At 48.0% G+C, this 13,567-nt stretch overlaps 2 protein-coding genes and 1 pseudogene across 4 annotated transcripts in view; 1 reads left to right on the top strand and 2 right to left on the bottom strand.

The window, feature by feature from the left end:
- SDHA (succinate dehydrogenase complex flavoprotein subunit A) overlaps positions 1-1,762 on the bottom strand; it is a 30,260-nt gene extending 28,498 nt beyond the window's left edge. The window contains exon 1 of one of the 2 annotated variants that reach the window (XM_058706817.1): positions 1,639-1,762. In XM_058706817.1, the coding sequence (XP_058562800.1) occupies positions 1,639-1,701 (63 nt within the window). In that variant the 5' untranslated portion in view covers positions 1,702-1,762. The remainder of the gene's footprint in view (positions 1-1,638) is intronic. The other variant, XM_058706732.1, reaches the window with a different exon arrangement.
- Positions 1,763-1,764: 2 nt separating this feature from the next.
- Positions 1,765-13,402, top strand: CCDC127 (coiled-coil domain containing 127). Of its 2 annotated transcripts, none has more exons than XM_058706940.1 (3): positions 1,765-1,900; positions 3,896-4,026; positions 12,134-13,402. In XM_058706940.1, exons 2-3 carry the CDS (start codon positions 3,906-3,908, stop codon positions 12,793-12,795), a joined length of 783 nt encoding a protein of 260 aa, XP_058562923.1. In that variant the 5' UTR covers positions 1,765-1,900; positions 3,896-3,905; the 3' UTR covers positions 12,796-13,402. The 2 variants fall into 2 exon arrangements, with proteins under 2 accessions (XP_058562923.1, XP_058563006.1); XM_058707023.1 differs by having other exon boundaries at positions 1,839-1,967.
- LOC131498580 (poly(rC)-binding protein 1-like) lies at positions 8,877-10,873 on the bottom strand (annotated as a pseudogene).
- Positions 13,403-13,567: the final 165 nt, after the last annotated feature.

Genomic DNA, 13,567 nt, shown 5'->3' with positions numbered 1-13,567 from the left:
AGAATTAATTTCCACAGGAAAAGCTATCTTCATCAAGATAAAAAGAAGGGCAAATGCTGGCAGCTAATAGTTGATTCAACCAAGATAACTTCCAATCAAGCCAATACAAAAGTACAGGTTTACACACTCTGACCAGTGGTGCTCAGAATCTCTTTCTCCCTTGCAGCTAAGAGCTCAGAGCTAGAATTCTAGTCCAGTTTACATAAAGGACAACAAGGTCATAAACAAAGGGCAGGGAGGTGGTCTAGGGAGTTCCACAGACTGGAGGGGTCTCAGTCTGCACAAGAACGCTGGGGTGACCGGGCACACACACGTTTAGCTCTTCTCCCGGCACCACCAGTTACTGGCCACTGCACTTAACAAGCAGGAGGCACTAGGAAGTCTGCTCACGTTTGCGAAGAATACCCCACTGCCCATCCAGCTTGTGGACTTAGAGCCCAAGATGGGTGGGGTGTGGAGAGTGGGGACCTCTGCTCAGGAAGCATCAACCACAGCAGCACGAGAAAGCATTGAAAACGTTCCCTGGCATTGGCAGGATGGCGGAGTTAACCTTCTCACATTTAACTTAATTTTTAGTGTCTGTATTTCAAAATGGAGAAAATTGCAGGTGTAATTACAGGCATAACTCCAGTCAATACTGTTGAATGCCTCGGTTCCCACTGGGATTTTCACTCTGTAATTACATTACTAAGTAGGTGGGCAGGCGGATCATATAAAAGAACCCAAACAACCCCTCCAAGTTTAGAGTGCTGAAATAAAACCTGAAAAGGTAGATCCTGAAGACGTAACTGTAAGGAGTACATCTGACACAATCCGGTAAGCAAGGGCTCCAGAAGGCACAACCCTAACGGCCATCCACGACTGACCGGAGTCCGGGCAGACAACGCACGGGAAATCAGACTTCCGGGCGCCGTCGCCCGAACGTGGTCTGCGGTCAGAGCGCTGACGTTCTTCGCCTGGTTTTCTAATGTGCGCAAAAGGCCCCCACACAAAACCCAAAATGAAGGTCCAAAAGTTGCCAGATCCCGGTGTGAAACACGGGTCTTCGCTTTCCCCGAAGACGCGCGGTTTTGCAAACAGTTGCCAGGCAAGCGCCAGCGCCAGTGTCAGACGTGCCTCCCACCTACCCTGCCTGGGGCGGGAGGGCCGAGCCCGGCCGGGTCCTCGGGGCTGCTGGCACCCGACGGACCGTCCCCAGGGCGATCGGCACAGCGCCCGGCCAGCGCGCGCCTGCGGTTGCCGGCCCGCCTCCGCCGGAGATCTAAGGGCGCTTTTGGATTCAGAGGCCCGGGGCACCCACGGGCCGCCACCTGTCAGGGTGACCTCGGGCAAACACGCCTCCCCACGCGCCGAAGGCTGGGGCGGGGGCGACCTTAGTACTCTGGGGAAGGGTCCCCGGGGACGGCAAGCGGGGTCATGACCTTCACCGGGACGCGACTCGCTGGCTTCAGAAAGAGTCCCGCGGCCCTCCGGGTCGGCCCCACTCCTTCGGGCGGCCTCCTCACCGCATCCTCCCCAAGACCCTCGCGACGTCGTCCCGGTCCGGCGCCGGGGGGACTCGGCGTCCGCTCCGCCCCGTGGGAAGTCCTGCCCCTCCTCGGCTCCCCGCGCCCTGCCCGCCCCACGGCGCCGACTCACCGCCCTAGTCAGTGCCAGGCGCCGGGCGCCCAGCAGCCGCGACACCACCCGGACCCCCGACATGTCTGCCTTACACGGTGCTGTCCCACCAACCCCCGCGCCAGACTGCGCCTGCGCACCTAGTAGCGCCCAGGCCCGGACGAGGGGACACTGCGCCTGCGCACCACGCCGCGACCCCGGGGCGTGAGGGGGTTTCGCGCCTGCGCACAGGATCAGACAGTGGCGCTAAACGGACCCGGGGCCCGGCGCTCCCCGCCCGGGGGTAGGTCGGAGGGCCTGTCCGTGATCGAAGCGGGACCAGGGCCTGGGCTGCATTTGGGAGAGGCTGGGTGAGGTCGGGGGTTCCGGGAGTAGGTTGCGGTTCCGGGGGTAGGCCGGGGGCCTGAGGGGAGATCGGGGGTTCCGGGGGTAGGCCGGGGGCCTGAGAGGAAGTCTGGGATTCCGGGGGTAGGCCGGGGGCCTGAGGGGAGTTCGGGGTTCCTGGGGTAGGTTGAGGTTCCAGGATTAGGTCGGGGGCCTGAGGGGAGGTCAGGGGGGCCGGGAGTAGGTTGGGGATCAGGGGTGTCGGGTGTTCCGGAGGTAGCTCCGGAGGGTGGCCAGGGGTAGGTTGCGGATCAGGGGTTCCGGGGGTCAGGTCAGGAGGGCGGGGGTGGCGCTGGGGTCGGAGTAAGGCAGGGCGCCAGGCTGTGTTCAGGGATTCCGGAGATAGTGTTCCCGGGCGCGGTCGACTAGGGGCGGGGGGCTCCAGCGGTGGAGAGGGCAGCTCCCGAGGTTTAAGTGTCTTCGCCAAGTCGCCTGATTTCGCCTCAGATTTAGGAAGTGTTTTTAATTTTCGTGTGTGTTTATGTAAGTTACCTGAAATCTTTTGTGGAAGGAGGTGGCATGGGAAATCAATAGTTTTAGTCGTTTAGCCGTTATCCTGCTTTTCGTTTTGTATTATTAGCATCTTTTTCGTGCACAATTTTGTGCAATATAATTTCGGATTATTTTACTGAGTAAGTTTACAATGATCCATTCCCATTTTATTGGCATTTAGGTTGTTTCCAAGTCTTTGCTAGTACTAAATAAGACCATAAAGAATACAATTGTGTATAACCCTTTGTCTTCATTTAGGATTCGGCTGCTTTTATTAGGGTTGTATGTTTCCTCAGGCCCTATGCCCCCCCCCCCCCCACCAAGAGGACTTTACTGGCTTGAAGGAAATGAACACTGTCCTTCCCAGCCCTACTCTGAGAGTTTTGCAGTTTAGTACTTTCAGATAACTAGTTTTTTGTTGTATAGTTACCACAAACTCCTTAACATAATTTTTTTGGCATTTCTTTATTGCCAGTTAGAATTCTTTATTTTTAGAAGTTAAGTATTTATTGAAAACCCCATTATGGGGCGCCTGGGTGGCGCAGTCGGTTAAGCGTCCGACTTCAGCCAGGTCACGATCTCGCGGTCCGTGAGTTTGAGCCCCGCGTCAGGCTCTGGGCTGATGGCTCGGAGCCTGGAGCCTGTTTCCCATTCTGTGTCTCCCTCTCTCTCTGCCCCTCCCCCGTTCATGCTCTGTCTCTCTCTGTCCCAAAAAATAAATAAAAAACATTGAAAAAAAAAAAAAAAAAAAAAAGAAAACCCCATTAAAATCTTTCGAAATTGAATTAGATTCCTTTTTTCCTGTGTTTGCTTTATTTCTTTTGTAATCAGTGTGTATTATTTGTGGCCATCACATAGAGATACGCTGAAAGTCTCATTGCTCTATTTTGTGAAAATGCCCAACCTCCTGTGGATACTTAGTAAATTGGTACATTTCATACTAACATTAGACCCCAGGCTAGTTACTGAGACACAGCATGAGCTCTAAGCAGAAACGTCTAAGTGTGTTTGTGGGGAGGCAGGAGAGCCTTCCTAGCCTCTTCCCATTTCCCCAACACACCGCTGACTGGACCTGTCAGTGTCATTCATTTCCTGAAGCAGCCAGTGTTTTCACACCTTCCTACTGATAGTCTTTGTATACGGCCATACTCTAAAGCTTGTTCGTGTTAGAGACCTTAGGTCTTTCTCCTTCTACTTCACTTGTTTGGGACGTGTCTTTGCCCCCACTGTATCATGGGGAGTTGCTATTGTCTGAGGCCTTGTTGTTTTCTTCTTTTAATCCTGTAAGACTCAGTGCTGTGTGGCTGGCTCATAGGTAGAATTGAGCCAAGAGGATGACACGATTGTGCCAGATGTATTTTATTCCTTTCATGTGATTAATGATTTTATTATTTACTTCAAGGTATATCTCCATGAATAATTTAAATGACCCTCCCAATTGGAATATCCGGCCTAATTCCAGGGCTGATGGGGGTGATGGAAGCAGATGGAATTATGCCTTGTTGGTTCCAATGCTGGGATTGGCTGCTTTTCGTAAGTCATGGTTTTCCTAACATTTGCATTTTGGGGACTGAAAGTGTGGAGCCCAAAGACTTTGGCCTTTGGGCACGGACAGATGTCAGTGTACATTCTAGTGTTATCCATACAGTGAGTCTTAAGCAAATTACTTAACCCCTGAGCCTTGGTTTCCCTATCCATTGAAGCTAGCTAATCGTAATTACCTCGATGCGTTGTGAAGGCTAAATAAAACAGGATATTCAGAAGCATTGTGTGTGGGGTGAGTTTTAGTAACTGTTAGCTCCCATTTCAGACTTCACTGCTCTGAAGGGGGCTCTCTTGCTTCAGTTGCCCTCATAAGGACTGACAGGGAAGAATAAATAAAACAGGCATAAAAGAAAACCTTTTTGGTTGTCTTTAGAAAATCAGCCTTTGGGAGACTTTATCCATTCAGCCTCTGCTCAGCCTTGGCCACATTCTTTCTAGTTTGAACTGACTTTGTACCACTTTGGGGAAATGACCAATTGCCAGTTATAAGTATTCCAGCCCTTAGCTTTTATTTTCCACTACAGCGATACATTTCCCGATGTTCAGGAATTGATTTTATATTTTGTCATATCCCACAGTTCTGGGTTGGCAGTTAAGAATATGAGAAACTGAGGGGCACCTGGGTGGCTCAGTTGGTTAAGCATCCGACTTCGGCTCAGGTCATAATCTCACGACTCGTGAGTTCGAGCCCTGCATCCGGCTCTGTGCTGACAGCTCAGAGCCTGGAGCCTGCTTCAGATTCTGTGTCTCCCTCTCTCTCTGCCCCTCCCCTGCTTGCACTCTGTTTCTCTGTCTGCCAAAAATAAATAAATATTTAAAAAAATTTTTTTAATTAAAAGAGAATATGAGAAACTGAATAATTGAATGGAAGAAAAGTCCAAGCTGCCCTCTATTAGCAGTGGTACTTTTTTACGGAGTGTCTTTTTATGTGCCTGGATTTCTCAGGTCGAAGGGCTTACCATAGAGGAAGTGAAGGGTGAGGAGAGTAGCATATATCAGTTGTTCACTTATCACCTGTAATGTTGACTGTGCCAGGAGGCTAATTAAGACCCATATTTGGCATTATAGTTTCTAAACTATGTAATAATATGTTACTGGAGAATCTTTATAAGAATGCCAAGTTAAAAGTTTTCTCATATCATGTTACCTAAACAAGACAACCAAGAAGAAAAGGCACAGTATTCCATGAACCTTGTCAGGGACAAAAAGCAACATTTCAAAAGTCCGAGAAGGCAAGAACCTCAAAAGTAAAAGTTGTTACGAAAAACTATAAAAGTTAACGAGTCTGGAAAACAAAGGGAACATGAGAGTCCCTCCAGGGCCTGTCCCAGCCTCAAAACTAATTAATCGTAGTCAGTCAGTGTAAGGTTAAGCCTTCCAATTCACTCACCCTAGCCACAGGCAACAGGTAGCGTTCCTGAGGGTTAGGAGTGCTTTGCAAGATGGCAGGCTTCTAAGTGGCAACACCCTTAGGGCTGGGTTTGGGTCTGCCCAGGCTCTGACCTAGAAGCTGGCACTGTGCAAAACACTGAATCATGAAAAGCATTTGCTCTTGTCAGCCTCCCTGAGAATCAACGGTTAGTTTTTTTAGAAAAATGCCAAAATGGGGGCGCGTGTCTGGCTCATTCGGTTGGGTGTCCAGCTTCAGCCCAGGTCATGATCTCGCGGTTTGTGGGTTCGAGCCCTGCATTGGGCTCTGTGTGGACAACTCGGAGCCTGCAGCCTGCTTTGGATTCTGTGTCCCTCTCTCTCTCCCCCTCCCCCACTTGCATTCTCTCTCTCTGTCTCTCTCAAAAATAAGTAAACATTAAAAAGCTTTTTTAATAAAAAAAAAATGCCAAAATGTTTTCCCAAGTGGCTGTACCATTTTGCATCCTCAGCAGCAGTGTGTGAGTGATCCAGTTTCTTGGCATCCTCAACAGCGTTTGGGGAGGTCACTGTTGTTTTTATTTTACGCCCATTTTAGCTTTAATTTGCATTTCCCTGATGGCTGATAACGTTGCGTTTTCCATGAAGTGTCTGTTCCAGTCTTACAGTGATTTTTTAGTTGTGTTGTCTTTCCGTGTTGAGTTTTGAGAGTTTTTACTATATTCTAGATTCTCATACTTTGCTAGGTATCTGGTTTGCCAGTATCTTCTTCCACTCTGTAACTTGTCTTTTCGTTCTTTTAACGGAGGCTTTCACAGAGCAAAAGTTTTAATTTTGATGGCGTCCAGTGTGTCACTTTTTCTTTCATGGGTCATGCTTTTCCTCCTGAGAGCTCTTCACCTATCCGTAGATCCTGAAGATTCTTGTTTCTTGATAGTTTAGTCTTAACGTTTTGCACATAAATCCACGATCCATTTTGAGTTAATTTTTTTTTATGAGTATAAGGTATGAGATTTAATGTTTTCTTTCTTCCTTTCCAATCTGTTTGTCTTTTATTTCCTTTTCCTCTTTTTTCTTGCACTGGCTAACGTTTACAGGCCTCCCTTGAGAAGTTCCTATCTTAGAGGAAGAGCGTTCAGTCTGTACCGTTAAGTGCAATGTTAGCTGTGGGTCTTCACAGGTGTTCCTTTTCAAGGCGAGGAAGGTCCTCTCTGTTTTTATGTTTCTTTCTGTGTTTTTATCATGAATGGGTGTTCAGTTTTGTCAAATGTTTTTCTGTAGCAATTGATAGGATCATGTGATTTTCTTCGTTAGACTACTCATGTCGGATTACACTGATGGGTTTTTGAATATTGAAGCCGCCTTACATTTTAGGAATAATCTCCACTTGGTCATGCCATGTAATCCTTCTCACACATTGTAGAATTACATTTGTTAGTATTTTATGTCTGTGTTCATCTGCATTTTATTATTTTAGCCATTTGTCGGGGTTCTCCCTTCTCCACACTTTTTTTCCTGTGTTTTTTTATTTCATTTATTGTGTTTTTCAGTTTTAAATTTTTCTTTTTTTTTTTTTTTTTTAATCTTCTATTTCTTTGCTTAGGCTGTATATTATCATGCCTGCTTTAAACTCTTTGTCAGGTAATCCTAACGTCTCTGTCATCTCGGTATTGGAATCTACCAATACTCTTTTTAAATTCAATTTGAGATATTTCCGATTTGGGGTATGGAGAGTGATTTTTTTTTTTTTTTGTTTTTAAACTGCTCAGTGGGGGGGGTGCCTGGGTGGCGCAGTCGGTTAAGTGTCCGACTTCAGCCAGGTCACGATCTCGCGGTCCGTGAGTTCGAGCCCTGCGTCAGGCTCTGGGCCGATGGCTCGGAGCCTGGAGCCTGTTTCCGATTCTGTGTCTCCCTCTCTCTCTGCCCCTCCCCCGTTCATGCTCTGTCTCTCTCTGTCCCAAAAATAAATAAAAAATGTTGAAAAAAAAAAAAATAAATAAATAAATAAACTGCTCAGTGGGGAAGAGGATGCTATTCTTTTTTTTTTTTTTTTTTAACGTTTATTTATTTATTTTGAGAGAGCGTGAGTGGAGGAGGGAGAGAGAATGCCAAGTAGGCTCTGCACTTACAACACAGAGCCTGACCTGGGGCTCAGTCTCACAAACCATGATATCATGACCTGAGGTGAATTCAAGAGTCAGACGCTGAACAGACTGAGCCACCCAGGCACCCCTGAAAAGCGATTTTCAACTGAAACCTGTGCATTTTGGCTGTTAGGAGCCTGACGCTTTATTTGGACATTTTGTGGCAGGCTTCTTGGACAGGCCTCTGGCAGGGGAAGGGTGGTGCTGCCGCCTCGCTCTCCGCTACGGATGCAAGTCCGGGCTCTCCACTCGGACACTGGTCCACAGATGCAGAAGGAAGGATCCCCTCATTATCACTGGGCAGGAGGTACAGCTCCCCCAGGTCTCCACCAATGCTCCCTGGCTGGGAGAGGTGGGAGGGTCTTGTTGCTCCCCATTCTCTGGGGACATGGCGCCTCTGACACCATCCCCCTGAGTGGGAGGGGTACCCATCAGCCTCCACTCCAGCGAGTGAGGTGGGGATGGAGCCACAGCGACTGTGCTGTTTGGTGGGAGTAGAGTGGTTATTGTCCAAACTCTCTGTCTTGCTAGGCCACCTTCCTAGTCCTTTGGCCAGGGAGAGCAGACTTTTGCTGGGGCTTTTTAAAAGAATGTCTTCACCGTTGCCATTTCACCTCCAAGTCTGGGATGTGTGAGGCAAATGAAACTCCGGGGGACTCACCATCACAGTGTTCCTTGGGTGCCAAGGTCCCTGGCCAGTCTGCCTGCGGTTCTCTACCTTCAAGAGTCTTCTTATGTTTGTTGTATGTACGATGGCCAGGGTTTCTTTTTCTTTTCTTTTTTTTTTTTTTTACAGAACTAAACTGAAATTTATTAATATTTCACTCTTAACATTTCTTATCAACAAATGAAATTCATGAGCCAAAAACCCAAAATAAAACTAAAAAGAGAGAAAAGCATATAAAACTAAATCTTGATCCCAGCATCAGCAGTTGAACAGAGAATGTGATATTTAAATTCTTAGCACATGATAGAGCCTGGGTGGCTCAGTCGGGAGTCCAAATTCAGCTCAGGTCATGATTTAGTGGTTCATGGGTTCGGGCCTCATGTCAGGCTTTGTGCTGACAGCTGAGAGCCTGGAGCCTGCTTTGGATTCTGTGTCTCCCTTGCTCTCTGCCCCTCCCCCACTCTTCTCCCTCTCTTTCTCTCTCCCTCAAAAATGAATAAACATTAAAAAATAATAATAAATAAATTCTTAGCGGATGATAAAGTTGTGTAGAAACTAAAGACTTACAAATTATTTGAAACCTAGAATCACTGGCCAGACGTTACACAGTTGGATCACGGGAAGACAGCAGAAAGGGGTTACGAGTGAACCTACACTGTCTAGCTGCACCCCATGCTCTTCTCAGAGGAAAGCCTGGCATTGATTAGATCGTGGGCCAGACTAATAACTGGCAGCAGAACCAGTGATAGTAATCTGCTTAGCAGAAGAGCCTTCCACTGGATTGGCAATTTTGATCTGGGCCCCGGGCATCTGGCAGATCTCATTAATGCTGGCGCCTTGGCACCTGATTATGCAGCCAATTATTTGGAATGGTGAGTTCATGGGCAGTTTGAATAGATGCATCCAAACTTGCCCAATAGCCTTTCACCTCTGGAGAGCTGGAGTGAATTCTGGCAAATCCAGTCCCGCCGTGCATCATGGCAAAGTGAGACTATCGTCTTGCCACCTGGTTTGGCTTGGCCAGATCAAGCGGAGAAATGGCATGTTGTCCTTGAATTGAGTATGCATCTAGAGGTGGTCCCTCCAGGTCATGGGTGGCACGGGGGTAGCCCACAGACTCGCTGCACCGATCTTAGCTGTCCACACAGATGACTGGAGAGCCGGCTGGCATGGGCTGGTACAGAGTGGTGATGACTCTGCCTTGGACAGACGGGGAGAGTGTCTCCAGCATCACCAGACACGTCTGCTTGACACACTTGGTGACAGGCTGCAGCACACCAGTGATGGTAATGGCACGCTCGGTGGTTTTGGGCAGCATGCCCCTCGCCGCCTGGACCTGGGGCCCCCGGGGTGTCTGTCTTATATCTGCCTTTTCCAGTCAGGGAGCCACACTGGGTAGCTGGCACCACCAGCCTCAGGGTAACTGGGGGCCTACTGGCCACTATGCTGTTGGTCATGGAGCTGTTAATATCTTCTTCCAGCATGTCAATGATCATAGCAGAGGCCTTACAGATGACATTGGTGGGGCGGGTGGAGTAATGATTCTGTCTGGACAATTCTCCTCCCAGGTGTTGATCTGATGTTCATACGCCACTCTCCTCATGGATCCTCTTAACCAACTCCCCTTTCTTCCCAACGATGCTTCCTATTTCCTTTCCATGCGTAGCAGCCAAATGGTGAGAGTCACATTTAGTTCACTTTTAATCACACTGGCGTCCAAGGGGAGCAGCGGGTGGTGTTCAGGGGAGTTCCCGGGTTTCTGGCAATACTTAGGAGGAAGAATAGGAAAGAGTACTTCTATATCTTTAAGCAGGATCCCCACCTTTCTTCTCTGCCTTCTGAAACTGGGACTGCAAACAGTTTTGTCTAGCCAGAGTCCTAAGGCAGAGTTCTCCAAGATCAGACCCAGACTGAAGGTTTCTCGGACTTCCAGGGCACCTGGGTGGCTCTGTTGGTTAACCACCCAACTCTGGTTTCAGTTCAGGTAATGATCTCACGGTTTGGGGGCTTGAGCCCCATATTGGGCTCTGGCTTACAGCATGGAGCCAGCTTGGGATTCTCTCTTTCCCCCTCTCTCTGCACCTTTCCTGCTCACTCACTCTCTCTAAATAAATATTTAAAAACAAAAACATTAAAAAAAAAAATTTCTCAGACTTCCATTCTGCCTCCACACTTTCCTCTGCACACCTCCCTGGTAATCTTACCTATATGTGTCCTATCCCTGTCCCATCTCTTCATGGAGGCCTTTGTGATTCAGTGCCACCTACCCCAAACTTCCCAGTCATCAGCCTGCACCGTGTGGCCTGATGTTCAGTTCTGTGTGTTCTGTATCAGTCGCCACTTGTTCTGTGTTTCAGTTGTGGTACTTTTATTAGATCATACCTGGATTAAGGCAGGAGTGGCTCCCTGACTCTGGTTCCCTCCTTGACCCTCTGCTCTCTCTTGCACCCCCAACTCTCCTACTTCTTATGAGCGTCTGTGAGGACTTCTGTTCAGCACCTGCTGACGTCCAGAGTCTGCTCCAGCTCCTCCTTGACGTAATCCCTGCAGCCCAGGCCTGTCGGCTCCTGGAAGCAGTCGGCTCAGAACACGTGGTGCCCGCTCCTGCCCCTGTTTGTTCTACCTACAGGGACCTTTCCTACCAGCTGCTCCTCATTCTTCCAGACTTGTGCCCTCCCTGACTGCACTCCACGCTGAAATAGTCCTTTCCTCCCCTCTTCACACATACCTCTCTGTGCTGATCAAATGGTATTGTAACTGTTGCTCTACTGGTCACTTCCCCTGCCTGTGAACTTGGGCCAAAGGAAGACATAAAGATGTGCTTTCAAGTGTCAGTTACCAAGTGAAATAGGACTAGAGGCTGTTTTTAGTTGAGGAAGGAATACATTTGTTTCTATGCTTATAGAATTGGGGTGGCCGCAGGTGTCATAGACCAGTGAAGATTCCCAAGGGACCTGGGAGAAGGAGAACCAAATGGCGAGGACACCAGCTTGAGTGCTGGGGGATGAAAACCCCCAGAGAACCTCCCCGGGGCTGAAATTTGTCCACACAGCAGAGGGCAGAGGCCTGGCTGCCCCCTCGGTCTGCCCCATGTTTGTGACGTTCGAGTTTCCCTGCTGGGGAAAGGGGGCCAGGCCTGTCTTGAGGTTGAACCTCTTACTCCACCTTATTTTTATGCACCCCTCGTCAGAATAGAAGCAAGCCTCTTGGACTTCAGCTGCTTACTAGTAATGACCAGGCAAGGCTGAGTGCACTTTGAAATTACTCAGTTCTGTAATCACCAGCCAACAATACATGAAGCATAGCTATATTGACTTTTATTTATTTATTTATTTATTTATTTATAAGTTTGTTTATTTATCTTGAGAGAGAGAGAGTGTGTGCACGCGCGTGGGGTAGAGTTAGAGAGAGAGGGAGACGGAGAGTCCCAAGCAGGCTCCATGCTGTCAGTGCAGAGCCTGACATGGGGCTCGAACTCACAAACCACGAGATCATGACCTGAGCTGAGATCAAGAGTCGGACACTTAACTGACAGAGCCACGCAGGCGCTCTGAACTTTTAAACCTTGTCAGCAGCATATGCACTGTAGTCAGAGTGGGCAGTGGCGGTGGGTTTGAGAGCAAAAGAAAGCAGTGGTAGATTTTCTTTGCTGTAGGAGATGAGGCTGAAAAGGGAACTGTCAGCAGCCTTGTCACACTTGCCTTTGGGAACCCCTGTCTGATTTTAAGATGTGGACTTTGCTTGCTATGTGGTTTCATACCAAATGTTATCTGTATCTCTCAGGGCTTAAGATTTTATTGAAATGTTGTTTTTAGCTGCTTTATGCTTTTTTGTTTCCATGCTTTTTAAAAATAAAGCTTATAGAACTTCAACTCTGACTTTTCATTAAATGTCTCTTCTAATTTATTGCTGTCAGGTTGGATTTGGTCTAGGGAGTCCCAGAAAGAAATAGAAAAAGAAAGAGAAGCGTACCGTCAGAGAACGGCTGCTTTCCAGCGGGATCTTGAAGCGAAGTACCACGCCGTGATCTCAGAAAACCGGCGTGCGGTTGCTCACTTGTCTTTGGAACTTGAAAAAGAACAAAACAGAACAACTAGTTACCGAGAAGCCCTTATCTCTCAGGGGCGCAAGTTGGTAGAAGAAAAGAAGCTTCTGGAACAGGAGCGGGCTCGGGTCATGCAAGAAAAGAGACAGCTGCAGCCCTTGAGAAGCACATACCTGAGCTTCCTGGAAAAGGAAGAAGACTGGCAGAGGAGGGCCAGGCTTGCGCTGAGAGAGTTTGAAGATGCTCTTACGGAAAGACAGAGCATCTACTGCAGCCTGCTCCTCCCTCGCAGCAGGCGGCTGGAAATAGAGAAGAGGTTACTGGTCCGGGCATCCGCTGACCCAGTTGCCGCCGAGCTGCACATGGCAGCCGGCTTGACCGACATATTTAAGCACGACACATACTGTGGCGATGTCTGGAATACTGACAGACGCCAGAATGGGAGACTCATGTGGTTGTATCTCAAATACTGGGAACTGATTGTTGAACTGAAGAAGTACAAGGCGGTCGAGAAAGCCATACTAGAGAAGTAGGGCAGGAGTGAGGCGTGCCTCTTCACCGCGCTGCGGCATTTCGGGGTATCATTTTCTGGTTTCCTTCTGCTACGTGCGCGTGTAGCACTGTTGACCGAGTGTTCTTCCACTCCCACCACCCTCTGAGCGGGACACAGGGTCCCGCTTCCTTGATGCTTTTCAGCTCTTAAAGATGCAGTTTCTCAGGAGGATTTTTTTTAAGCTGTAATATTTTATTAGGCTGAACAGTGTAACCTCATATCTGCGCTATAGGGTAAGATTGTTTTTAAGAAAGTCAAATACAGTACTGATTCTCAGTAGTGTTCTGTCTGTTTTTATCACTCCGTAAATAAATTGTTTTCTCCTCCAATTTCCTCTTTCCTAGAATTATAAATAAAAGTTGTCAGGTAACAGAACTGCCTAATGATGATGACAGAAAACAGTCATATTATTGAGGATTCATGCTATTGTGAGGGTCTCTCCCACCAAAGGGAAAGAAAGTGTTTCCTGTATTCAGTTGATAACCTTGGTATGTGTTTTGCATCTGGCTTGTGTCCATGTTCAGTTAGCACATGCTATGTATTTGCAATGACATCTAATAAAAACACTTGCCATATAAAAGCAACAATGCCACTTATGTGTGTAATTCTTCACTCTTTATAAAATGTTTTTGCATAGATTATCTCCCGTTTCGCCACAAACTGAAAAAAGGTAGGCACTCATGGTCCATTTTTCACAAAGCTAATGTGAATCAGCCTTTCACACATCGCCCCATAATCCCACCCCTAATCTT

This window comes from Neofelis nebulosa, chromosome 1, assembly GCF_028018385.1.
Source record: "Neofelis nebulosa isolate mNeoNeb1 chromosome 1, mNeoNeb1.pri, whole genome shotgun sequence".
Lineage (NCBI taxonomy): Eukaryota > Metazoa > Chordata > Mammalia > Carnivora > Felidae > Neofelis > Neofelis nebulosa.
This window is presented reverse-complemented; position numbering and strand designations above follow the sequence as displayed.